The sequence below is a fragment of the Electrophorus electricus genome, chromosome 21, assembly GCF_041902795.1.
Source record: "Electrophorus electricus isolate QZ-2024a chromosome 21, ASM4190279v1, whole genome shotgun sequence".
In the NCBI taxonomy this organism is placed as follows: domain Eukaryota; kingdom Metazoa; phylum Chordata; class Actinopteri; order Gymnotiformes; family Gymnotidae; genus Electrophorus; species Electrophorus electricus.
The window spans coordinates 12048901-12076044 of NC_137517.1; the positions used below are offsets into that span (position 1 = coordinate 12048901).

At 39.5% G+C, this 27144-nt stretch overlaps 2 protein-coding genes and 2 long non-coding RNA genes across 4 annotated transcripts in view; 3 read left to right on the forward strand and 1 right to left on the reverse strand.

The window, feature by feature from the left end:
- Positions 1-11661, reverse strand: part of LOC145652998 (uncharacterized) — a 29804-nt gene extending 18143 nt beyond the window's left edge. The window contains exons 1-3 of the mRNA XM_081704871.1: positions 11545-11661; positions 10138-10254; positions 9807-9905 (exon numbers count right to left, since the gene is read on the reverse strand). Of these exons, the coding sequence (XP_081560997.1) occupies positions 9807-9905; positions 10138-10254; positions 11545-11661 (333 nt within the window). The remainder of the gene's footprint in view (positions 1-9806; positions 9906-10137; positions 10255-11544) is intronic.
- A 4338-nt stretch (positions 11662-15999) lies between these two features.
- Positions 16000-20520, forward strand: LOC145652856 (uncharacterized). Its single transcript, XR_014119126.1, has 3 exons — positions 16000-16111; positions 16425-16541; positions 20462-20520. It is a non-coding gene; the product is annotated as an uncharacterized LOC145652856 (long non-coding RNA).
- Positions 20521-22452: 1932 nt separating this feature from the next.
- Positions 22453-24457, forward strand: LOC145652838 (NLR family CARD domain-containing protein 3-like). Its single transcript, XM_081704543.1, has 2 exons — positions 22453-22925; positions 23604-24457. Exons 1-2 carry the CDS (start codon positions 22456-22458, stop codon positions 23671-23673), a joined length of 540 nt encoding a protein of 179 aa, XP_081560669.1. The 5' UTR covers positions 22453-22455; the 3' UTR covers positions 23674-24457.
- A 226-nt stretch (positions 24458-24683) lies between these two features.
- LOC145652859 (uncharacterized) overlaps positions 24684-27144 on the forward strand; it is a 185152-nt gene continuing 182691 nt past the window's right edge. Inside the window, exon 1 of the long non-coding RNA XR_014119130.1 lies at positions 24684-24835. This is a non-coding gene — a long non-coding RNA (uncharacterized LOC145652859). The remainder of the gene's footprint in view (positions 24836-27144) is intronic.

Consider the following 27144-nt stretch of genomic DNA (forward strand, 5'->3'; position numbering starts at 1 on the left):
ACTCTTAATTAAAATGGGTGGTGTTCTCTTAATTAAAGTGGGTGGTGTACTCTTAATAATCCCTTAGAGCAATGCTGGTTGTGGAAGCTTTTGAAGCTGACTCAGGGGCGCCGTCAGGGATTTTGGTCCCCATGAAAAGATATGACACTGGGCTCCACCTTCCCATCATCCCAGGCCACACCCACCCTGAAAATGTAGCATTGTGCATGTAGTGGAATTCACTATTTGATGTAAGACTGAAATCATCTATAAGAAAAGTGCTAAAGACCATATTTTACAGTTTATGGAAGCTTTCTAGTCTTTTAAAAACAGATCTTTTCCAACACTAATGAATTTATTTCTCATGGGAACAATCCAGTGTGATCTGCCTTAGACTTATACAGAGGCCTTGAAACCACCTGCATCAGAGCCTCTGTTTTGCACATATAGACTCAAAAAGGTCTCTGACCTTAAGATTCCCCAGAAACATTATTCATCTTTATGCTTTCAGACAGTCTTGCACCACTCTGCACGTGTGACAGGGAGCTTCAAAGCCTATTTTAATTAGATCACAGATCGCCTCATGAAAATACAGATTAACGTTTGGCCTTTCCTTTTCCCCAAAACATTTGATCACCTCATTCCCCCCTTTCATGACTTTGTCATGCACTATTGTCCCGCTGTCTCTATTTAATGTGTCATTGTTTTATATAAATGTTAACAATGTTGTGGCTTTAGTTTATTATTTCTAATATGAACTATTGAATTTAACTGCGTGCCCTGTAACATTCTTTTCTTACTTATGTGGCCAACATCCATTGGGCATGGCGAAGGTTTCTTATATTATCACACAAATATCTTAGGTTATACAGTTACTTCAGTTTATAAATTATGTTAATACTGTTATTTGGAATAAAATTACAGCAGGATTCTCCGAACAGAACACATACACCTCCCCTCTCGGCCAAAAACTTATCCAGAGCTATACGATTTTGCCAGGTCATTAATGACATAGCTTCCAATTGCACCGCCACTGCTGTTCAGTATAATTATTAAAATGATGCTGATTATAGTATATGTAATTTATCCAATCAATAGTTTTGTTTATAGTAAACCACCAGAGAATTGATTCAGATCCCGCAGCAATTTGATTTCTAGCCTTAAATTAATCCGAAGCCCCCCTATGAACTCCAATAGCATCAATGATACTTTATCATCCAAACTACCCTTCGGTGCCTCACGTTGCTGAACACAATGATAAGCATCGTTGTGTGGGAAGTACAGCTTCAGGTACAGGAACCATAGGAAATGACACAATCAACATGACTCTTACCCCCACATACCCAATGAGCATCCGGAATTACGACACCATCATATTTCTGCATGAGACGTGCATGATTAACCAGGTCTTGTTCTACAAAAGTTCCATTGGAGTTGTCAAAATAATGGGTATTGTTAAAAGTTGAAATATAACAGGTTCAGTGTAATCCATAATCCAAATCCTACAACATTTCCTTGTGAAATTTCCCACATTTTTCCTCCTGTACAATAAAAATAATCAGGACACACTGTGGAATTCATCACAGTAATACTTTTTTTCTTACAGTTGTAGCTTTCTGCACAGGTGTCTGCCTCCAATTCTCTGAGCTCAATGAGTTAATTCTGTTCACCAATATGGACGTAGCCAGCCCTCTATCCCAGTAAACCTGTCTCTTGTCTGTCATTATTCAAATCTTTAACCCTACACACCGCCTCCCATCATCCAGCGCTGGCGGTGGTTCAAACGGTCCCCATGGCAACCGCTCCACTCCAACTGTTGCTCTTACAGGCACTTGGCTAAACAACAACTGCAGCCAACAGAGCCCTTTTCCAAATCCTCCTTATTCCTTATTCATCCAATTTATGTCACTTAGTCAGCCGATACAATTTAACATTTATTAAGTCTAGCGATTTCCGACACGCCACACCTGCAGAGTTTCTATATATTTTCTCAAGCCAAAAATGCATTTGCACTCCCTGCATCTCATTTAACAAATTGCTATCCATGTGATTATTTTAGTCGCAAATCTATTCACTTGATTCTAAGTTATTTTGTTAGATTTAACTGCTTATTGATTATTGAATATTGATTTAGCCAGAACTTACTTGGGTAAATTAGATATTCACTGTTCCAAAAATACTATTAACCGCCACTCGCTCTGGTTAAATTTCTTATCCTGTATATTTTAACTTTACTCTTCTCCTATTGCTGCTATTTTAAAATGTCCATCATATGTATGCTCGCTACTGCTTTAACTGTTACCAGTTTTATATACGATACCTCTATCATTTACTTTATATTTATTACTAAAACAATGTCTATATGTTTTGCATGCACGCATTTTATAATGAGATATTATTAATGACGTTTAGACAGATCTGTCTGCATATCCATTCACTTCCTTTGTTAAACGACCAAACCAAAATAATCTTAATTATAACCCAGAAAAAACTGTTATGCTGGTATGCGTCGTACAATACGTCATTGTTGATAATCTGTTAACTCGCGATGGCCACATCAACACAAACACAGTTTTTACAGACAAAACATTTAACACTTTTCTCTTAGTGCTGCTTTACTCACGAGATCTACTATTCTTCTCTTTATTCTTTTAATCTCTTTATTCTCTTTTTATTCTTTTATTATTTTATTCTCATTATTCTCTTTTATTCTTTTATTCTCTTTATTCTGCACATTTTCTTTACTTCACTTGTTGTGGTCACATTTATACAGAAACAACTGGAACAAACATACCTGTTAACATTCATCTCTTGAGCGCTTTTTTTCTCCGGAGCTCTATTTATTTCTCTTTATTCTCTTTATTCACTGCACATTTTTCTTTACTTTATCTTTCTTTATTCAACTGTTTTTTTTTTTCACTATTTCCCTTTACAGTAAGTTTTTGTGAAACTATTTTCACTTTTACCGGTTGATTTTCTAACTGTTACTCCATTTTTTGTTATTTTATATTTTTAGCAAACAATTCTCACTCCTTCAATTCCCAGTCTGCACCCTTAAGACCCCCAAAACCTGACTACAAAGCTCTGTGGACCAGGTCTGAATACCACCTATGCAGAATGTTTTAACAGGGATTTAAGTACCTTTGGTAGTGCGCGTGTGGATTCAGACCCACAGAACAGTGCAGCTTTGGGTTGTCCGTCAGCTGGTGCTTTGTCCTGCTGACGGCGTGGGTCCGTTGCCAGTCAATCCAATTGATCCCTGTGGTACAGCCACCAATTAATGGTGTTCATAGATTTTCCTAAATTCAATGTTACAAACGAGGCATTGTCCGGAGAATGTCTAACAGTGTCACGTGGGCATGACCTTTATATTTTTTCTTCAAGGACACTTACATAACCATTTAAATTTTTTTATTGTAACGAATCTGCTGGCCTGAGTGCTGATGGGCGTGGAGCAGGATGCACAGAGTCCCTCGATGAAGTGACGCGTTTATTAACAAAAGACACAAACAACAATAGTGGCACTCATATACAACATGAAGGAAAGACATGACTCATACACGTAACAAAACACAGACACTAGTAACATTGAACGAAGATTACATACGCATTTTACATTTAACAGCAGACTAACAATGACCAACACAGTACACACACTATCAGAGATTTAAATAGACAAAAGAGACAAGACATTAAGCCCCATACAGGTGCATACAATTACAAAGGGCGTGGTTACAAACATTAAACCCCCTGCACACGGCAGGCCGTACCATGTGACTTGTGTGTGTGTGGGGGGGGGGCGTCCCGTGACATTTATAATACTTTTCCAGGTTTACACTATTATGTTCAAATCATACATTATTCAATATATGCAAATTGATATTCAATACTTACACCAACTGGTTCTTGGTATCATTATGTTCAACCTAAACTACTTCTATTTTTCTTAAAAAGGCGATCTTATTTCCTACCGCCAGGTGCCCATATTGCTTCTTCTGGTGATCCTTTTTCATAGCACCAGATGCCCATATTCTTTCTTCCGGTGCTGGGCTGGGATGTCCCATCCTTGAACCAAGGATCCCTCAACTGAGGCCCCTAGAGGCCTGTCAAAGAAGCCTTCTGAGGCTTTATGCTGAAGCCAACCATCCATATTCTTCTGCGTACAATATCATTTTATTACCTCACCCTGCACTGTGAAATACACATCCTTATATTCACAAAAGCACATGCTTTGGCTGGTAAAACATTTCTTATTAACACCAGTCTTGCTTGTCTTCCTAACTGGTTCAGTTCCTTCACTTTTAAGCTTCCCTAGTGTTATTATTACATATTTTAGTTTACTGTATCTAAATCACTACATAAGAGATTGTAGCCTGCACCCAGTAGTAGGAGGGTGTTTAGGGTGAAATAGTAGACTGTTTCTTTGTTGTGGTTTGTGTATATAAACATCTGATTTGTGAAAATGATTTAATTTATTCTAATTAATAAACTGTTATAGTAGCTATAATCCTGATGTAATGATGCACAGTGTAGTGACAGTTCACATGAGCAAAAAACATCAATAAAGGTATTTTTGAATGGATATAACTAAAAATTAATAATACATTTTCTTAGAATTATTACATAAGGATATATATATATATATATATATATATATATATATATATATATATATATATAATCATAATCGAGAATCATCCATGAGTCTGAAGACATCTAGTTTTAATCACCCAGCTCTACTTATAATAGACAATAAAGGCTGAAGAGACTAACATTCCAGATGTAGTTTTATTTCAACAGGTATTTATTTTAATTACTACGAACAACAACAATGAAAGAGTGAATGTATGATGGTGCACAGACTGATGGGTGATAGAGGGGTGGAATATGAACATCGTAGAGAAAATAATGACAGGAGATCATTTTAATGTCAGAGTTGGTCAATGTTTGAATAAGTCTGGAAGTGGATACTTAGCCTGTACATGCACCTCCAGTTTTAAGTGATTTAAGTTTTCAAATGATTTGTACTTGATCACTTTAATACTAGTTATCAGAAATTGTACACATAGTACAATGATTCAGGAGTCACATTGATGTAAACACTTGGGACATGACAGTCATTCACATCCAGACTTATTTACCCCTCATTTATTTTCTAGTTGAGCTCCTCTAATACAGAAGAACATGTCAAAAAAACCAAAATGACTTTTATTTTGCGGGTTTAGAATGTGTATTTTGATGCTGGAGATTCATTTTCAGTCATGCTCTACATATTCTGATTCACCAGGGTCTTGTCTAATAAATTGAACACTTGAGTATATACATGAAATTACCAAGTAGCTGCACAGCATTTTCTAGTAGGTGTCCTAGACATCTAAATGCACACAAAGTCGTCAGTCACTATACATTGAGTGTGCAATATTCTTTTTGCTAAAACATCACAACAATGCTCAATGTACAATGCACTTATTAAAAGACAATATTAAATTCTTCATTGTTATTATGTTAAATGATTATGCTGGGATAGTGCTGTAATACTGTAAAGAAATAGTATGCTTTCTCATGTATACTTACATTTTGTAGGAGGATTGTGAATATTTTCAGCAGTGAATGGAAATATCCAGTCCTTTGCAATGCAAACATTGAAGCTAATCCATGCTAGAAGCCACTGAACCGTCTCTCAGCTTCCATCTTATAACTGCACCCAAAGAACTCCACATAAACTTCCGCTAGAATAAGCCTGTTCCTTTCCATGATGTCCCTTAGTATTGGTAATCAAGTTAAGTAAAAACAATATGGATTACTGTATCAGTTTTGCCAAACAGCTTCACTCGCATGTGCTACACTTCATCTGGCTTAGAACACAAAGCAGTGCGCATATTTCAAACTCACGTAGTGGGTAAACAAATAAGGCAGGTGAGGTGTCTGCGTATTCATCTAAGCGTCCTCTATTTGTTGAAACAGCTGCCAATCACGCCGCTCGTGCTTGGACATTGGTTGTGAAGTCATTTGATAGCTTCGCCTCCCCTTCCCCCTTCACACCTTGGTGAGGATTGCTGTCACTCAAAGACATTAACTCTTCATTCTTCAAACAGAAACTGTGGACTCTAAGAAAGGAGGGTCTTGTCCCTTATTCACCCCTGCTACAGGAGTAACATCCATTTGCTTGCATATTTTGTTATTTTATGAATGAAAAGAACACGTGTTTTGTGCAAAGACGTGGGCAAGCAAATGAAGAGCTTTACTAGCATTCTAGATACTTTTTAAACATGCCAAGCAGTTGCTTTGATGGTAATTAAATTAATAATAATAATAATAATAATAATAATAATAATAATAATAATAATAATAATAACAATAATAATAATATATTACGGGTCTACACAGTCACATTTACTAAACCAGACATACTTGGTCAGGCTTAAGCTTCCCTCCTGATATTATCACTTGTTTATTTTACTGTATCTAAATCACTACATAATAAATTGTAGCCTAAACCCAGTTGTAAGAGGGATAAAATAAACTATTTCCTCATTGTGGTTTCTAACTATGACTTGTGATCACTTTGATACTTATGATACTGAATTTAGCGTAGCAATAAACGTCCCTGATGTGTGAAAATTATTTAATTTCTACTCATTTAGCAAACCATTATAGTAGCTACAACTTGATGAAACCCTGATGTAGTGATGTAGAAGCGTTTCACATGAGGAAAAACTATCAAGAGGTATTGTTGAATTTATTTTGATTTAGCTAAATTTATTTATTTTTCTTACATTGCTTTTATACTTGCACAGTTTTGTTGTACTTGCATAATTTTGAGTCTCTTAAGGATCTTTAAAAGAAATAAACTTGCTGACTTTTTGCAAGTTTGTCTTGACTGCTGCAGAATGCTATTATTTTTGGACATTCAAAATTCATTCTAATAAATAAATGTTGCATGGAATTGTCCAATTTTTAATTATTAGTATGTAAGGGTGTAAAAAAATTAAATCATAATGAAGAATCATCAATAAGTTTGAAAAAAATCTATACTCAGAATGTAGTTTTATTTCAACACTTATTTTATTTTAATTACTAAAAACAACAACAATGAAAGAGTGAATGTATGATGGTGCACAGACTGATGGATGATAGAGGGGTGGAATATGACCATCACAGAGAAAATAATCACAGGAGATCATTTTAATGTCAGTGTTGCTCAATGTTTGAATCGCCGTAGTGTTTTGAAAGCATCTTATTCATCTTATATGATTTCTCCACTTTTGGTTTCTTCAGCTTGTTCTTCATTTTGAGGTTTTGAGGATGGCAGAACTAAAGAAAAATAAATAAATAAATAATTTACAAATGTGCAAAAATCCAAAATAATCATATTATTCGTATGTGTCAATCAAAAAAACATAATTTAGTCCAATATGAAGTTCTTCCAGTAAATAGACTTAGCTAACAGCTAAATGAATTTCACTTCTTACTGGTGTGGTACTTATGAAAGATGCAAAAAGTGGTAAATAACTCCTACATCATCTCTTTCTCCGTCGTGGTTCTGTTCTTTAGAGACATCTGATGAAGATGTCAACAGTTTACTGGCCTCTTCTAGAGTTGTCTGAGTGACATTGATGATGTTTAAGAGGCTTCTGAGCAGGTTCTGGTCCACTGACTGAAACAGACATGAAGGATGAATATTCCCCACTCGCCCTCCGCTAGGCCTCTTTATCCTTCAATAATCCTCACAATCAGTGACAAATGGTCCATTTGAAATAGGAAAATCAGCTCAGTGAAAATTATCCATGAAATGTGACGATTAACCAATTGAATCTGTGTGTCGCGTGCTTGGGCTCACGTGGACCTGCATGTGATGTCGGCCTTGGGTCTGCAGGCGATGCTGGATCAGTTCGCTTGCATGACTGATCAGACCCCTCCCCTCACACATCTGTTCCAGCAGCGTGTCATAGATCTCACGTGGAACCAGGACGTGGAGGCCATGAACATGGGCCCTGGAGGAGAGGCAGGGCTGGGCAGGATCTGAGCAGCAGACCGACGCTTTGATCACTGATCTGAAGCTGCTCTTGCACACACTGCCACTGTCCCTCCCAGAATGGTCCTTCTTTACTGAAGCTACGAGAGCAAGATGAACAAGAGTGCATTAATGTGACATGATTACACAGCACAAAACAACAAAACAACGATGAGCAACGGTAAAGAGGTTATTAAAAGTATACCTTCCACACCTCCAGTCATTTCTGTAATGTGCATCTGTTTTCTGACAACCTTTCATTAAATGGTGCCACTTAAAACACCTTGCAGGTGTAACTGTACAAATTCTATTAAGTCATTATCTTTCTGCTGAAGTCATTTGTTACACCTTCATTAAATCATTACACTCACCACCATCTTCATCTACTCTCAAGTGGAAATGGAAGACATGATTTTTCAGGTTCCGCAAGAGAACATTTTTAGTAAATGAGGATAGCTTGGCTAATTCTGGATTGTGTCCTCGTGTTGTAGAACTGGTGTGTGCACCTCGCTCAGCGCCCTGCAGATGTCTGTACAGGTCCTGGGTCCTCCTGATGGTCCCCAGCAGTGTTGGTTTCAGTTGATGAATCTCCAACATATGCTTCTCCACTGCTGATAAAACCACATCAGGAGCTTCTTATATTTTTGTCAACAGCATTTTTAATAGTTATAATGCAAACAATTATGTACAGGGTATTAAAATAAGAAAAATCTTTAGCAGCAGGTTACAAGGTTGTTATAGATATATGTTACATCTATATTTGGTTTTTCACTTTGAAAATAACTTAGCAAGAGTAGTTTGACAAAAATGAAAGACCCCATCAGTCCCACAGTGCAGAGTGTACCTTGGATCTGGTATGTAGGATGTGTAAAGGCCTCTGTGTATCTCAGGCGTTGTTTCAGGAGCTGACTTTCTCTCACACTCTCCTGTAGCTGCCCAGACATGAGCTAAGATCATCACAGAGAGACAGAGTGTTACAAACCCCAGGAATCACGCTCAGCCCTGCACTGCCACGCCTACCTCTTCCCACACATGCCTCCAATCTGGTTTACTGGAATACTAGCACACACCTGATCATTGTTTCTCTCATCACTGCTCCCTTACTTAAGCTCCCCTCCCTCACACTCACGTCATGAAGTATTGCCAACCTTATTTTGCATACCAAGTGGTTCAGTTATGGTTTTGTCTTTCTGGTTTTCGACTTCTGCCTGACCCCTGGACACCCCTGGACTCTGCCCCATGTTATGGACCTTGAATCAACAGGACTACGAATACCTGCCTGACCCCTCTGATCTGTTTGATTTCACTATAAAACCTCTTGCAATTGGATCCTCTTCCTTGTATGTGTGTGTGCAATCATAAACACAGAGAAACCAGTAGTTAGAAATAATGACTCCAAACAAGGATCAGAGCCCTTATACTGAAATAATCAGAAATGTCTTATGTTGGGTAAATTATATTATACATTTTATTGTCTAGGACAGCACTAGTTGCATCACTTCCCTTTCTAAACCTTAGTTTAGCTCCTTAGTCTGAATATAAACATGAACAAAGTAAATAAACATCAAATTCAGAGTGTGAGATTCAATAGAGTCAATTCAACTTAAGGAACCATTCTTTGCATCCAGACTAAACCTAGTCTTAATCTTTAGAGTACTGGTCCATTATATCAGATGAGTTGTGAATCAGGTGTATTTTTAGTATGTTAAAAACACTAAACTCCGCCCTGCACCTGGTCTGACTGAATGAAACGTCGGGTTGCTACCTGGAACTGCTGCTTTCTGTTCTCAAGCTGTAGAGTGAGTTTGCTCACATCAGCCTCCAGATTCTTCAGCTCTGACCTGCTCTCTGCTAGCGCAGCATCTTTCTCAGCTAGATCCTGGATGTAACCTTCCAGAATGTCATGCAGCCCCTGCTCACACACATCAACAATCACCCTCATAAATGCACACACCCCCTGCTGCAGTGTTACTCCCTGCTGCCCCCCCCTGGTGTGATGAGGAATATTGGTGCAGAGTCCTTCTCTTGCAGGGGTCAGAGTTCAGGCAGGGGTTAAATGAGGCTCTATAGGTCTTTTGTATTAAGAGCATATTTTTGGACGCCTGTTTTTACCTGTAGGTTGCCATGTGTTTGGAGACACCCACCTGAATCTGTTTCTCTTTGTCCATCAGGACCTGTTGGAGGTCGTTTTTACTGGCCTCATGATTGATTTTGGTCTCCTGCAGCTCAAAGTCTTTCAACTCCAACAAGTTCTTCAGATCCTAAATAGCGAGAGAGAGAATACATAGAGTACAAATATACTAAACATTTAGTACAAATGGATTTCCCTATATAGTATACAATTTATAATTTTTAATGTATTCTCATAGCCTAATTAAAACATTAAAGTTTTTAGTGTCTTAAAGTAACAGTTTAATAAGCATACATGTATGCAGGAACATGCACCTGCACACACATACACACTCACACGTATGTCATCCTCTCTCAGGGTGGTGAGTGTGGAGTTGTGGGCGTGGCCAGGCTGGTGTCCACTGCTCTGATTGGTGCTCCTGTTCCTCAGCTGATTGATTATGGTGTTCTGAGCCTTGAGCTCCCCCTGCAGCTGTTCTATGTACCTGACAGCCATCACACACACACTCGATTAGGCTACATTTTATTTCACATGTTCATTTAGAGCTATGAGATGGACTCTCTGCACACAGATTCATCTTGGAATTACATTCCAATTACATGGAACTACATGGAGAAACTCCACTGAAATCACTGTGACATTAGAATGGTGTGTGCCAGCTCAGGACTAGGTACTATAATATAATTGTCTTTTGCTAAGAATAAAAAACAAAGCATTTCTAAGGATAATTTCTTCTATAATTAAAGTACAGCAATTTACTAGCTAAGGATTATTATTGTTTAATGAAGGCCCTAAGGTTTAACTTAAGTGGTCAGAAATTAGCATTTAAAATGGAAATATGTCAAATAATTTTGTTGTTTTGATGTGGTTGTCCTGGAGAAACAGCCCGAGTTTCTAACTGGGAAATCTTCCATGAACAATGTTTCTTATCAGAATTAAATATAGGCCTGTACCGACCTGTGCAGCTCTTCAATGGTTTCCTCTGATTGGCTCTGATCCTCAGAGGGCGGGTCTTGTAATGTGTAGGCTTGTAGCTGGTTCTCTAGCTGTAGGCGGAGCGTCTTCTCTTGATGGAAAAGCGCTTCCATCTTCTCCAGTTCCTCTCTGCACCTGCTCAGCTCCTGACAGGTGGATGAAGAGCATTACGTGAAATGAAGAAATAATTCAATTCAAGACACGTGTCTGGTCCTGCTACTGCAGTAGCAGTTAAAACTATTCTAAAAAGGAAGAGAATAAAGAGGCTTGGGCAGAATAATTTATGCATTTGAGAAGGTCAATTTATTGCCTTTTCAAGTTGTATTTAGATTTTTTTTAGCGCCCTCCATTTATCTAGGTGCGGAGTGTGATTAACAAGTGTCCCCAGTCTCGTCCGCTCAATTAACCGGCTCTGATTACAAAAACTAGACTCGGGTCTCCTCACGTCTAAGTTTTGCTGCGTCGCCACTGGGAAACGCTCCTCTGCCGCGTTGTAAATCTGTTCTGTACAACTGCTGCACTTCTGCGAGCCGCGCTCATACTTGAGGAAGCATATACGCATGCGCAGGTTAAAGTTGTCCTTCTGCAGCTCGGATATCGTCTGGATTAAAAAAAAGAGCAAACAGATCGGATGGATGTTCAGACAGACAAATATTATATTTTCAGCTTGGCAGTAAAATTGCATACCTGCGTCATTTCTTTTAGTGTCCACGTTTTGTTCCTGGTCAACAATTTCCCATGTTGAGGAAAACTCATCATGTTTCTCTATTGATTTAATTTGGCCTTTCACGATCGTTCCTGAATCCAGGGGATACACGGATAATATAAAATATTTTAGATATTTCTATAATTAACGGCGCACTTAATTTAATGATATAATAAATAATGCAAGTAATATTGATACTATTGCTGAAAACTATTAGAATATCCAATAATTCTGGTCGGACTATACCTTGAAAATCACCTTGTCCTCCTTCAGAAAAGCATGTAGGTATTTAGTGTGTTGGAACGCTTTTAAATAACTTACACTTTCCTTAGGTTGTGATGTCATAATTACATTAATGCGTCTTAGTGGAACAGTTCGCTGACGCAGTAACGCCAGCAGTGGCAATTTGACTTTAAGTGTCTGACTTTTATCAAGCAGTAAAACCATTGCCATGCCTCTGATAAACATGATCATGAAGGAGACGTAACGGAAACCACAAGGTGGTCAATTTCAGAGCTACAGATATTAGTGGTAAATAATGTGGCTAATGACTGAATTTGTACTCTACCAAAGTTGGTTACTAACACTAAATGATAGCAGATTGGTAATTTTCCTTTATATAGCAGAGCATATTACTGTAAGTTCAAATCATATTATTTCTTTATCTATTTGAGCAAATTCCACAGTCATACATATTATACAGTATAAGAACAATATGTGTTAAATACATTCATATTTTTGTTTTGTGAAATGGCACATAATATTATGTATATGAATGTGCCGCAATTATTTTAAAGTTCTAACTGTTTTATAATAACATTTGTATCATGATCATGAATGACTTTCCTTTTCATTCACAGTTAATAATAATGAAATTAAAGAATTGTGTTCTTGTGCGCAAGAACACAAAAACATTCGCGAGCGTACAGTATGTGTTTGTGTGTGCAGAAGAGCAAGTTTGTGTAAGAGCAGGATATATCTAAACACGTGCAAGCAGTTTTGTAGCAGAGCAAAGTAAATGTAAGCGAGAGCAGAGCAAATATGAGTGAGCACATGTAGATTTTGCATGCGAGCAAAGGAGATCCGTGAATGCTGCGAGTTACACGTCAATACTGTGTGAAAAAAACAAAAAACAAAACAGATGTTTGATTTTGCGCTTTTGCCAATTAATGCAGATTATGTCCCTTGTCGTGTTTTGACCTTTTATTCAGAATTTTTGTCTGAAGTCCCTTAAAACATTCACTTATGTCTACAGCTCCATCATAACCTTGACCTTAGATGTTACCTACTAGTAAATAGATCTGCCTGATTAACGTCTTTGGCTCGTCTTCTTCTCAGATACATGTCTTGGCACAAACTAAACGTTCACATACTGTCTTATACCACTACATCACTGGGCATATGCTCTGGACATGGCGATCAGCAGAGGAGAGACCCAAGATACCATTTTAAAATGGTTAATTCAAACACTCAAAATGGTTTGAACTGTCATCTCAGGCGAGTATATGCTAGAAACGAAACTTAATGACAAAAAATAGTCATTTTATATAGAGTTTGTGAGCACAGAATAGGTATTACACACAAACTAATAACCTGTCTCTCTCTCTGTGTGTGTGTGTGTGTGTGTGTGTGTGTGTGTGTGTGTGTGTGTGTGTGTGTGTGTGAGTGTGTGTGTGAAAACCTAAGTAAACGTCTGCTCAGAACAGCTGTGCTGTATAAGCTCCATGACAAACAAAATTCTCCCACAGTCAAAATCCTTTGGTAATTTACTGTCACTGTTCTACGCTATTCTGTGTTATTTAAATACAGTTCTATACTGTAGCTCTGATTTCTCTCTCCCGCAGAAGGTTGGATAAAGTGTTGTGACTGGTCACAGCAGTCCGGCCCCTAAAAAGCAATTATCCTTGACAAAACCGGTTCAGTCCGGTTTAACGCGAAAGTGAAATTTTTGTGCTCCATTTTAAGAAGCGGAATGCAAATATCTTTAGAAAACAAAGCCGTTGAGTATCTGAATCTGAGCTGTCAATCAAGAATTATATGAACTTATACTACTCAAAGAACAAGTTCTTAAATTTAATATTAACAGAATTGAATATTAACGAGGTTAATGTCTGAAAACGTAAAGCTTTTAGCCGCTATTCTGTTGCAGTAGGTGTCTTCGTTTACGCGAAATAGAGCAATAGAACTGAGGTCGTCTGATTCAGAATAACCAAACTAAAGTCGTTCTAGGCTCATCTAAGAAATTGTTCCGAATCAACATGTTTACATGAACTGTATAAAAAGTACTAATAAACGCACTATATACTTCATATATTTCTATTTTGTCCTCTCCGCAGAAACAAACTGCGCAAATAGAACAGGCGTCGTACTGCAGGAAGTGTCACAAATGTCTCGGACTGTGAGCCAGTAGATCTAACAGTAAGTGTTTAGGTGTCCAACTAGATGTAGACTAGTTGTTTTATCAGGCTAAGACCGTGCTGTTTACACGATCATGTCGTAATTAGACTGACAGTGTGAGGTTAGTATTGTACCAATAGTGTGCATGTCAGTGTAACTAAAGAAGTAATATTTATAATATTTATTAGTAATATTATTAAGTGATATTTCGACACTGTTTCTTTGTATGACAGTGATTGAGTTAGTCTGTGACCCACTATGCACTTATAGAACACATTTTTCCTGCCTCTGTCTTCTTTTCCACTTTGGAGTGATACTGTTCACTACACCCACGTTTTTGAGTTTGTTTTAGTGCTGTAAGATTACAGTTTAAACTTTATGCATTATTTGCTCATTTTAATAAACTATATTTTGTACTTATAAAGTTAGTAAAGGTGCCTGTCTACACCAAAGCTCTTCAAAAACATGAATGATTGTTTCTCTTTTGAGAACATTAAGCGAGAAAATACTGTAATGTCTCGCTTATAGGCGCATTCCGAGCTAAAGCGTGAATGTCTTGGTCGTGCTTCGTTAAAGCGCGTGAATGTCTTGATCGTGATTGATTAAAGCGCGTGAATGTCTTGGTCGTGACTCGTTAAACGGAGATCTTGGCTGCAGTTCGGACTGTGAACCAGTAGATCTGACAGAACATGTTTACACGTCCAACTCGGCTACGTGTTTTGAACTGGCTAAGACAGTGATTTTATACGATCGTGTGTTAGTTCAACTAACAGTGTCAGACTAGTATTGTACCAACGGTGCGCATGTAAATCTAGCTAATAATTTATGAAGTTCTGCGCTGTTTATTTGTGTGACAGTGATTTGGAGTATGCACTTATTATAAAAACACATCTTTACTGCCCTCTTTTGCAGTTTAGCCAGGGCTTTAGCCTGGTAGTGATCTTGACACTAACCTCTCTGTGCTCACATGAGGATGTTTACATTTGCATTTATAAAATTTAGCAGACACTCTTATCCTGAGCGACTTACAAAGGTGCTTTATTTATGTTTTTTGTAGCGACACAACAAATCACTTCTGTAAGTCTCTCTGGACAAGGGTGTCTGCCATATGCAGTAAATGTAAATATTGTAATTGAATATGTGTTCTGATTATTAATCTGCATGTGCGTGTTTGCAGGTGTACAGCTATAATCTGTAGGAGGAGACATGACCTCCAAAATACGTGTCTCTGGGGAACAGCACACACAGAAAGGAGACAGGTGAGAGAACATAAATAAACATACTTGCAGTGCATAGGTTTGTGCACTTATTTACTTGGGATATCTGAATAAATCTATATTTATTGCATTTAGTAGATGTTCTTAGCCACACAGACCTCTTAAAAGTGCTTTGATATCCATTCACAAAACCCTTGAATAGTACCAGCAGGTAACAATCTTAAATCAGATACTGCCAGAAACAGTTGTCTCTACTGAGACCGAGACACAATGCACAATACAAAGATGAAACATAAGTATAATCTTCAGAAAGTTTAAGACCAGCGTAATGCAATGTAAAGTAATGTAAAGATGCTCTCTGGTATAACTCTGGTCAACTTGAAGATCACTTAGTAAATAACAAGAAACATAATAACGAATTTAGTGTTTTCAACATCTTTGTATGAATTCTTTAAAAAACATTCAATAAAAATCGCAACGATAGACATAAATACATATTAATTTATATTTGCACCATTTATACACACATTAGTATTTTGGCCTTAAAATAATATCTTTTTAATTGTGTATGTTTGTCTGATTCAGGGTAAGAGATCAGACTCCCCGGAACCCAGCAGTGTATCCATGAAGAGTGACCAGTCAATGGACATTCCATTACAGTTCAGAGAGGGAGTGTATCCTACTGAACTCAGGTAAGGATGACGTAGGGAATGTGACTGTTCTACTGAGCTCAGGTAAGAGTGAGTCCTCCGCTTACACTTCAGAGAGGGAGTGTATCCTTCTGAGCTCAGGTAAAGATGATGTAGGGAATGTGACTGTTCTCCAGAGCTCAGGTAAGATGGAGTCCTCTACTTACACTTCAGAGAGGGAACGTGTTCTGATGAGAGGTGATGGTCTTGATAGACCATCGATAGAGATAAATACATATTAATTTATATTTGCACCATTTATACACACATTAGTATTTTGGCATTAAAACAATATGTTTTTAATTGTGTATGTTAGTCTGATGCAGGGTAAGAGATCAGACTCCCCGGAACCCAGCTGTGTGTCCATGAAGAGTGACAAGTCGATGGACCCTAAACGTCAGTTCAGAGAGGGAGTGTGTCCTACTGAGCTCAGGTAAGGATGATGTAGGGAATGTGATTGTTCTACTGAGCTCAGGTAAGGATGATGTAGGGAATGTGACTGTTCTACTGAGCTCAGGTAAGGATGATGTAGGGAATGTGATTGTTCTACTGAGCTGAGGTAAGCATGATGTAGGGAATGTGACTGTTCTACTGAGCTCAGGTAAGGATGATGTAGGGAATGTGACTGTTCTACTGAGCTCAGGTTAGGATGATGTAGGGAATGTGACTGTTCTCCTGAGCTCAGGTAAGATGGAGTCCTCCACTTACACTTCAGAGAGGGAGAGTGTTCTGATGAGAGTTGATGATCTCCTGGTTTAGGACAGTGTTCCTCACTCCCAATCCCACCTGATCAAACTCACTCAGCTCATTATGAAGCCCTTCATGAGCTCCATCAGTTCATCCATAGTTTTAGTTTTGAGGCCATGACACTAAAATATCTGCCCCTACAGAGACCAATCTTAACTTATGGATAGAGAGAAGACCTGCATCAGAAGACCTAAGTGTATGGGTGGAGCAGTATGGATGTAGGAGTTCAGCTAAGTAGGGAGGTGCAAGACCATGCAGAGCTTTGAATGTAAGCAGGACGAGTTTATACTGAATGTGTTGAGGGACAGGGAGCCAGTGTAACTGATGTAGAATTGGGGTGTTGTGGGCTGACATTTTTTAACATCTAAGAGAATTCTGGGATGTAAATGAAGAGAGAGTTGCAGTAATCAAGATGGGATGTGATGAAAGCATGAACCAGAGTTTCAGCACCTTGTCTGGAGAGCATGGGCCTAAGTCTACTGATATTGTGACTGTAAAAAAAAAGGCATTTTTAACCATTGACATGATGTGGGGTTGAAAGAGTAAGGAGTACACCAAAGTTCCAAAATGCAGTTGATGATTTGACCAAGACCCATCTAGACTGAGTTTAAAATCAGTTAATTTAGCGATTATGGATTTAGAACCAATAACTAAAATTTTATTTTGTAAGGATTTAACTCTAGGAAGTTTATGTTCATCCACTGTTTGAGATCTTTGATACAAGAGAGTAAAGCAGGAAGTGGTAAGGTAGTGTTACCTTTGGTGTTACTATAAATCTGAGTGTCATCAGCATAACAGTGGAAACGGAGACCATGCCTGCGGATAATCTGACCAAGGGGCAACATATCGATTAAATAGGAGAGGACCAGGCACCGATCCCTAGAGAACATCTTGGGTAACGATAACAGTGTGTGATTTGTGTTTACCAAGTGTGACAAAATGTGATCTATTAGAGATATAGGAGATAAACCATTCAAGAACTGTATTAGTAATCCCAATGTCTGAGAGGCAGCTGATAAGTATGTTATGGTTTAATTGTGTCAAACACAGCACTTCTATCTAGAAGATCTAGAAGGAGGAGAACACACAGGGCACCAGAGTCAGTAGAGAGAAGGGGATCATTGAAACCATGTAACAGGGCTCTCTCAGTGTTGTGCATAGTATGGAAGTCAGATTGGAAAGGTTCAAATAGATCCTGAGTATTTAAGAAAGATTGCAGTTGAGAGGCTGGAACCCTGATTAGACAGGGGAGACTGGAAATGGGTCAGTAATTATCAAGTAGTGCAGCATTTAGTCCTGTTTTATAAAGAATGGCAGTTAAAGCTGAGGTTTTGAGAGCTGTAGGGACAGAATCCGAAGGGAAGCATTAATGAGAAGACATGGGAGAAATAGCAGAAGAACACTTAAGAAGAGGAGTTGGGGCAGGATCAAGCTGTAGGTAGATGAGCTGGATTTAGTTACAGTAGTAATGCTGTTACTGAACATTGCTGAGCTCCTCTTTTAATGACAAGACAAAAACAAACTCTCTTGATTACAGTTTAAGTTTCAAGTTTGGTTTATTTGTCATGTACATAGATAACTCGCAGTGAAATGGTTTGAGAGTGCTCTGTCCAAACTGAGGGAAAAAAACAGGGGTACATAAGGAAATATCTCTCTCTCTCTCTCGCTCTCTCTCTCTCTCTCTCTCTCTCTCTCTCTATATATATATATATATATATATATATATATATATATATATATATATATATAAAACAATGTATGTACAATATATGTATAATATGTTTATCAGGCTTTGCCAGAAATGTAGCACAAATGTTTAGTCCGTGGATCAGTGTGTGTTTACATGTGCACATAGTCTGGCTAATATTATTCTAGAACACGTGTTTTAATCAGCCTAAGCTTAGGTCAACTAAGACACTATGTCACACTATAACAATCAGACTGTAATATTAACATGATCATATCTAAGTAAGACAGTTGTAGACTAATATAAGATCATGGGTGTACATGTAAACATAGATAGTGAGGGGTTAACACTTGTGTAACAGTTGATTAATCTGCTTGTATTATTCCTAGAAATACAAAAATCTTGGTGTTATCTTTGATCCAGAGCTCAGATTTGATCAGCAAATCAATTCTGTTATTAGGAATAATTTTTACAAGTTCAGAGAAATTTCCCAAAATCAAATTCTTTGTTCATGCTTAGGAACAAGTCATCTACTCACTGGCACTCAGAGTTGTTCAGATCAGCTGTTGGCTGTTCTAAAATCTCGGCTGAAGCTGAAGTGTGACTGTGTCTGTTCCACAGTCTTGACTGAAGCTGAAGTGTGACTGTGTCTGTTCTACATTCTCGACTGAAGCTGAAGTGTGACTGTGTCTGTTCTACAGTCTCGACTGAAGCTGAAGTGTGACTGTGTCTGTTCCACAGTCTCGACTGAAGCTGAAGTGTGACTGTGTCTGTTCCACAGTCTCGACTGAAGCTGAAGTGTGACTGTGTCTGTTCAGTTGCAGCACTGAGGCTGTGGAACAGTCCTTCTCTGAATATCAGCTCTGCTCCCTCTTGTGCAGATTTCAAACACTTCTTTTTACTCTGACATTTTCATTTCTCTGTCCATGTTTATGTTTGATGGCACATTTCCTTTTGTTTTACATTTCACAGGTTTTTGTTAAGATATTTTTCCTAACTTTCCACAGCACTTTGATCATTGCTGTTGTGGTAAATGTGCTCTATAAATAAAATGTACTTATTTTCAAACAAATCATCTTGTAAAGGAGCCCTTTTGTCTGTTTTGCTTTCCCGTGTCGTCCTTTGTTTATTGTTGCATCTGTGTGTTGTCCTTCTCCCTGCTCCTCCCACCATTCCTGCCACTCCCCAGCCTAACTCCACCCACCATTCCTGCTAAAGCCCCAGCCTAACTCCTCCCACCATTCCGGCCACTTTCCAGCCTAACTCCTCCCACCATTCCTGCCACTGCCCAGCCTAACTCCACCCACCATTCCTGCCACTCCCCAGCCTAATTCCACCTACCATTCCTGCCACTCTCCAGCCTAACTCCACCCACCATTCCTGCCACTCCCCAGCCTAACTCCTCCCACCATTCCTGCCACTCCCCAGCCTAACTCCTCCCACCATTCCTGCCACTCCCCAGCCTAACTCCTCCCACCATTCCTGCCACTTTTCAGCCTAACTCCACCCACCATTCCTGCCACTTTCTGACCTAACTCCACCTGCCATTTCAGCCACTTGTCCTTAGTCTCTGCATTGTTCTCTTCCCAGATTCCTCCATGTATATACTTCTCCTGTTTCCTGTCTTCCTGTTCTTGTTTGTTGACCTTTGTTTTCTTGTGGCTGAATGTGTTTAGCACATTTGCTTTACTTTCACTTTCTATTAAATGCCTTTTTGAGTTTCTACACTCACACCTGCATCCTGATCCTTTCTGCTGCCGCACACCAGGCAGCATCACAGATCTATTATGAAATGCAGAAACACAAGTGTTGATAATATATAATCTTGTATAATATCTACTTGTCTGTATAATCATGTGTTGTGCAGGTATGAATGTGCTACATATTCCTCCATAAAGGTCTGTTGTGTTTGTCCACAGTGTACAAAGAGAAAAAGCAGAACTCACCTACAGAAAACAATTGGAGTCCATATTCAAGGTATGTAAGTGTGGGGGTGATTTCTAGTATATTTGGGTTTTAGGATGTAACAGAAGTAATAAGATTACTTTTTCCATTAAGTAATGAGTACAGTAATCCCATTACAATTTTAGATAAGTGATGAGTAATGCATTACTTTTTTTAAGTAACTACCCAAACACTGCCAGAATGTTCTCCATCATGAAACAAAATCATGTAGTGATCTCTCTCTGTAACATGGTGGTGTTTTTTTGATTGTCTGTTGCTGTTTATTCCTAACCAGGAGCTGGAGCACAAAGTCGTCTCTCCGGTGAAGAAGGAGCTGAAGAAGTTTAAGAAGCTGCTGAGTCCAGATTACCCAGCATGCTCTGAGAGAGAGATGGAGGATGAGGAGGATCAGAGCAGTGCCAGAGAGGGGGCGCTGAAGATCACACTGCATGTGCTGGGGAACATGAACCAGATAGACCTCGCTAACACACTACAGACCAGTAAGAGCTCTGGATCATGGCTTTATGATGACAGTATCACTATAACTAAATTTTGTCCTCTGTGTTTGTGCAAAGTGTTTCATGGTTTTGATAAATGGTTTTGATAAACTTCAACATCAAAGATAACAAGAAAATAAAATATTTGTGATCATGTTCTTCTGTTTATTAGAGCTATTCTCTGAATATCAACGAAATCTCAAACACAAACTAATGGATACATTTAAAAGAATTAATGAAGGAATTTCCCAACAAGGAAGCTCAACTCTTCTGAATGAGATCTACACACAGCTCTACATCACAGAGGGAGGGAGTGGGGAGGTCAATAATGAACACGAGGTGAGACAGATTGAGACAGCATCCAGGAGACCAGCAACACAGGAGACACCCATCAAATGCAATGACCTCTTTAAAGACAAACCCATCAGAAGAGTGCTGACTAAAGGAGTTGCTGGAATTGGGAAAACGGTCTCTGTTCAGAAGTTCATTCTGGACTGGGCTGAAGGAAGAGCAAATCAGGACGTCCTCTTCATATTTCCACTTCCTTTTAGGGAGCTGAATTTGATGAAGGAGAAAATGTTCAGTCTGATGGATCTGCTTCATCACTTTTTCCCAGAAACAAAACAATTACAATTAATACACTGTGATGCTTACAAAGTCATTTTCATCTTTGATGGTCTGGATGAGTGTCGACTTCCTCTAGATTTCCAGAACAATGAGAACTTGTGGAATGTAACAGAGTCGACCTCGGTGTATGTGCTGCTGACAAACCTCATCAAGGGGAATCTGCTTCCCTCTGCTCTCTTCTGGATAACCTCTCGACCTGCAGCAGCCAATCAGATCCCTCCTGAGTGTGTTGATCAGGTAACAGAGGTACGAGGGTTCAGTGACCCTCAGAAAGAGGAGTACTTCAGGAAGAGAATCAGTGATCAGAGCCTGGCCAACAAAATCATCACACACATGAAGTCATCAAGAAGCCTCTACATCATGTGTCACATTCCAGTCTTCTGTTGGATTGCAGCCACTGTTCTAGAGAGAATGTTGGGTGAAGCAGAGAGTGGAGAGATCCCCAAGACTCTGACTCAAATGTTCACACACTTTCTGATCTTTCAGATCAAACACAAGGATAGAAAGTACCATGGAAACACTGACACTGATCCTCAACAGACTAAAAAGACAATTCTGGCACTGGGAAAACTGGCTTTCCAACAGCTGGAAAAGGGCAACCTGATCTTCTATGAGGAAGACCTAAGAGAGTGTGGCATTGATGTCAAAGTAGTGTCACTGTACTCAGGAGTGTGTACCCAAATCTTCAGAGAGGAGTCTGGGCTTCACCTGGGGAAGGTGTTCAGCTTTGTGCATCTGAGCATTCAGGAGTTTCTGGCTGCTTTATATGCATATCTCTCCTTCATCTCCAAAAAGAAAAAAAATGTGTTGAAACAGCAAAAGAAAGGTCTCTTTAAAGATCAACCATGTCTGACTTCCTTATGAATGCAGTGGACAAGGCCTTACAGAGTGAGAATGAACATCTGGACCTTTTCCTCCGCTTCCTTCTGGGTCTCTCACTGGAGTCCAATCAGACTCTCTTACAAGGCCTACTGACACAGAGGAAAAGAAGCTCTCACAGCAAAGAGGAAACAGTCAACTACATCAAGGAGAAGATCAGGGAGAATCCCTCTCCAGAGAAATCCATCAATCTGTTCCACTGTCTGAATGAACTAAAGGATCATTCTCTAGTACAGGAAGTCCAGACATACCTAAGCAGAGGAGGTGACCATTGTCTCCATGGAGCCAGTCTCTCTCCAGCTCAGTGGTCAGCTCTGGTGTTTGTGTTGCTGAACTCAGAAGAGGAGCTGGATGAGTTTGACCTGAGTAAATATGACCCATCAGAGGAATGTCTACTGAGACTGCTTCCAGTGGTCACAGCATCCAGAAAAGCTGTGTGAGTATTTTCATTCATAAACACATTACTGCACTGGTGTTAGTACATCATGATCTCCATCATAAGGTACTTTTGTTAATTTGTAAGTGTTTCCTAAACCCCTTTGTAACTAATGTATCATGTACCCTAATTACTATTTAAGGTGTTAGCTGAACCACTCATTAATCCTAAAGAATTTACACACACACACACACACACACACACACACACACACACACACACACACACACACACACACACACACACACACATCCATCTCTCTTTTACCCACATTAACATTCTCTTTCACATTTTCACAGCCAGTTATGGAAACAGATGCAGGCCAAGATGTAACATGTGTAAAACATAATAAATTTACCTGAATTAATTATAATTACAAAGATATTAGAGTAAATTCTGTTGTGTAGCCCAGTGTAGGTGAGAATGTGTAACTAACTTTAGAAAATTACTCATCTGAGTTGTATTTCTGAGCTGGTGTATGCAAAGTAGTCTTGTTTTTTTTTTCCACTTTTCCTGAACATGTTTCTGTTTCTGTGTGTCTGCCCTTTTTACCAAAGTCTGCTGTTTGGTCTTCCTAGTGCTGACCTTTGCCTGTTAACACTGTTTGCTTTTTGGACTGTGGACTGGTTGTTGTTCCTCGTATTTAAATGAGACTTTTTCCCATTTTATACAAACCAGCGCTGGACTCTGCTCCTGCCCTCCCGCTGACAGTGAGAACAAAGATGAGCACAGCAGTGGGGGAAGATGAGAACAAAACTACATAGACCAGAGTTTGGACTACAACTCAGAATAATGGGTTCAGTCTTCTGTATATGACCCATAATAGTCCACATATTCAAACCAGCTGATGGACAAACCTGAAAACATAAATACCTGTTGTGATGGTGGCGGCACAGAGGAAGCGAAAGGCAAGGTTGAGCCAAAGTGCTCTTTATTCTGCATTGTCAATACGTGAAAAACCACAACAAATTATCAACGATACTCAGTCCTAACACTCTGTGTAGCGATGTACAGGGTGGAAGTGAGTAGTCCGGCGTTCCACTAATGTGCAGCGCTTTCTCTCAGGACCTGTGAGTTTAAATAGAGAGAGAGAACACGGGACAGGTGAAGGTGATTAGTAGGCAGGGGACTGGGAACAAGGCAGGGATGTAGTGCGCTCCCTAGCAGGAGTGGGCGTGTCCCTCCTTCTGGATGCCCGGCCAACCGTGACACCTGGCAAATATAAGCAATCCCTTAAAACTGTTTAAAAAAAGAAATGACAGGTCTTCTCTCTGACTAGTCACTGTTGTGTCTGAAAATAATCATAGTTTACTAAGCAAGTCTTTACTAAATAAATAAATCTTTATTTATTTATCTTTGATCCATGTTTATTCAGTGAATACATGGTAATATTTTACATTTCCCTTGTTCAAGATTATTGAAACTGATATTGAAGGCCTTGCATAGTGTGTCTCTAAAAGAGCAACTTTGTTAAAGAGTAGCTTCTCGTCTTCTATTAATATGAGCTCCTGGCTGCACCCACAAACGCTGCTCTCTCAGGCTCACACAGATATAATTGCTATTACCCTCTTCCTCTTTCTGACACACACATTCCATCACTGTATTAATTAGATTCACATTTACTCACTCACACACTCACTCACTCATTCTCTCTATATACACACACACCATCACTGCATCACTATCACAACATGTGTATGTATACTGATCTGTAAGTGTGAGGAATTTCTCCTTCTCTCTACAGGCTGTATTACAGATCAAGGTTGTGCTGCTCTGGCTTCAGCTCTGAGGTCAAACCCCTCATCACACCTGAGAGAGCTGAATCTGAACCACAATAAACCAGGAGACTCAGGAGTGAAGCAGCTCTCTGCTCTACTGGAGGATCCACACTGTAAACTGGAGAAACTACAGTGAGTTACTGACTTTCTCTCTCTCACATACACACAGGCACACACAGACACACACACAGTCAATATCCTCTCACTCTCACACGCAAGCACACACACACACACAGCATGAGAGGATGTTGTCAGTATCCTCTCACACACGCTGTCAGTATCCTCACACACACACACACACACACACACACACACACACTCAATATCATCATACTCACAGTCAGTATCCTCATGCACACGCGCGCGCACACACACATACCATCAGAATCCTCTCACACACACACACACAGTCATTATCCTCTCTCACTGACACACACACACACACACACACCTTTCCGTAACACCCCTCCCCATACACAAACAACAAAACATGCCCAAAACGTCAACATCTGGAAAGAGCATCTGCCACTACATTTTCTGAACCCTTTTTATGTTTGATGTCAATATTAAACACTTGTTTAATCAGAGACCAACGCATTAAGCGTTGATTGGCATTAGCCATATTCTGCAAGAACACGAGCGGATTGTGATCAGTGTATATGGTAATGGGGCCCGGACGACCACCAAGGTACACCTCAAAATGTTGTAACACTAGGAGGAGCGCAAGGGCCTCCTTCTCAGTAGTGCTATAGGCCAGCTGATGTTTCACAAACTTTCTAGAAAAATTACAAATAGGGTGATCTAGACCTTGTGAGTCCTCTTGCAGGAGGACAGCACCGGCTCCACTACCACTGGCATCTACCTCAAGTGTAAAAGGACGAGTAAAATCAGCGGTTGCTAGAACAGGAGTGCTGAATCAGCTTTCACTGAGTCAAATGCATCTTGACAGGGTTGTGACCATTCAAAAAGGGTGGTGTCACAAAGCAAATTTGTGAGGGGTTAAACAACATCAGAGAAGTTCCTACAAAAGCAACGATAAAAACCTGCCATGCCCAAAAAGCGTCGGAGTTGTCTTTTCATCTCTGGGGCAGGAAAATACTTGATTGCTTGTACTTTGGCATCAATAGGACGCACACTACCACAACCCACCAGTTTCCCCAAGTAGGCAACCTCACTCTTACCAAAATCACATTTTTCAAGATTAAGCACAATGGAGGCATCCAATAGCTTCTTAAAAACAAGATCAAGCAACTGTACATGTTGTTCCCAAGTTTTGGTATACACAACCACATCATCCAAACAGACTTCACAGTTAGGCACGTCATCTAAAATCATAATCATCAAACGCTGAAAGGTAGAAGGGCATTTTAAGACTGAAAGGCATTACCGTCTATTGTAGAAAACAGTCAGGGGTAGCAAATGCCAAAATGTCAGATGCATGAGAGGTTAATGGAGCTTGCTAATATCCCTAAAGTAAATCAAGCTTACTTACAAATCTAGCTGAACCCCATCTTATCCACACAATCCTCCATTCTAGGCATTGGGAAGGAACCAGAAACAATAACTGCATTAATTTTTCTGTAGTCAGTGTAGAAGCGGTATGTGCCATCTGGTTTTAGCACCAGAAAGCATGGGGAACACCAGGCACTAACACTAGGGATAGCAAGATGATTTTCTAACAAATACTTGGTTTCTTGATTTAGCAATGTACATTTCTGGGGATTGGTGTGATATGGGTGTTGTCTAATGGGTGAATGAGAATCAACATCAATGTCATGCTGAAGGACAGTTGTACGAGTGGAAACGTCTGAAAATAATGTGAGGTATTTCTGAATGAGACTGCTGATGAGAGTGCTCTGGGTGAAGGCTTAGACTCAAGGGGCTCATCGTCATTGGAGTTTCCTGATTCCATTTCCAACCCCAAAAGTGGGATCCTCGTGGAGGGACTCCTTCACCTTCATTGAAGAGTACATAAAGCGATCGGAATCCACGTCTGACCGGAGACTACTGTTGTCATAGTTCTCACATTAACAAGGGAGATAACCAGAGACAGGTATGACACATGGGTGGGGTGTGGCAATGAAGACACACACACGTGACGTCAAACAAACAGCGAGGAGTCTAGGAGGAGGGGGCCATGCCATGACAGTGTATATTTATATATGTGACATCTGCTCTGATCTTTGACGTGGGATCCAGTCAGGAGAGTGGAGGGGAGCAAGGTGACTCCCATGATGCTGTGTGCCTGTCACGTCTACAGACCGGAGCATTCCCCGTTTCCCAGGCAACCTAGTAACTTCTGGGGTTTTGTCATTCTCTATGGTTGCCTGTCTCCTCCCCTTTGTCTCCAACTGTTTCTGATGCATCCCTGATTATAGTCTTATAAAAAAAAAAAACGTTCCTATGTATCTTGTTTGACAGTTATTGTTTCTCCTCACTTA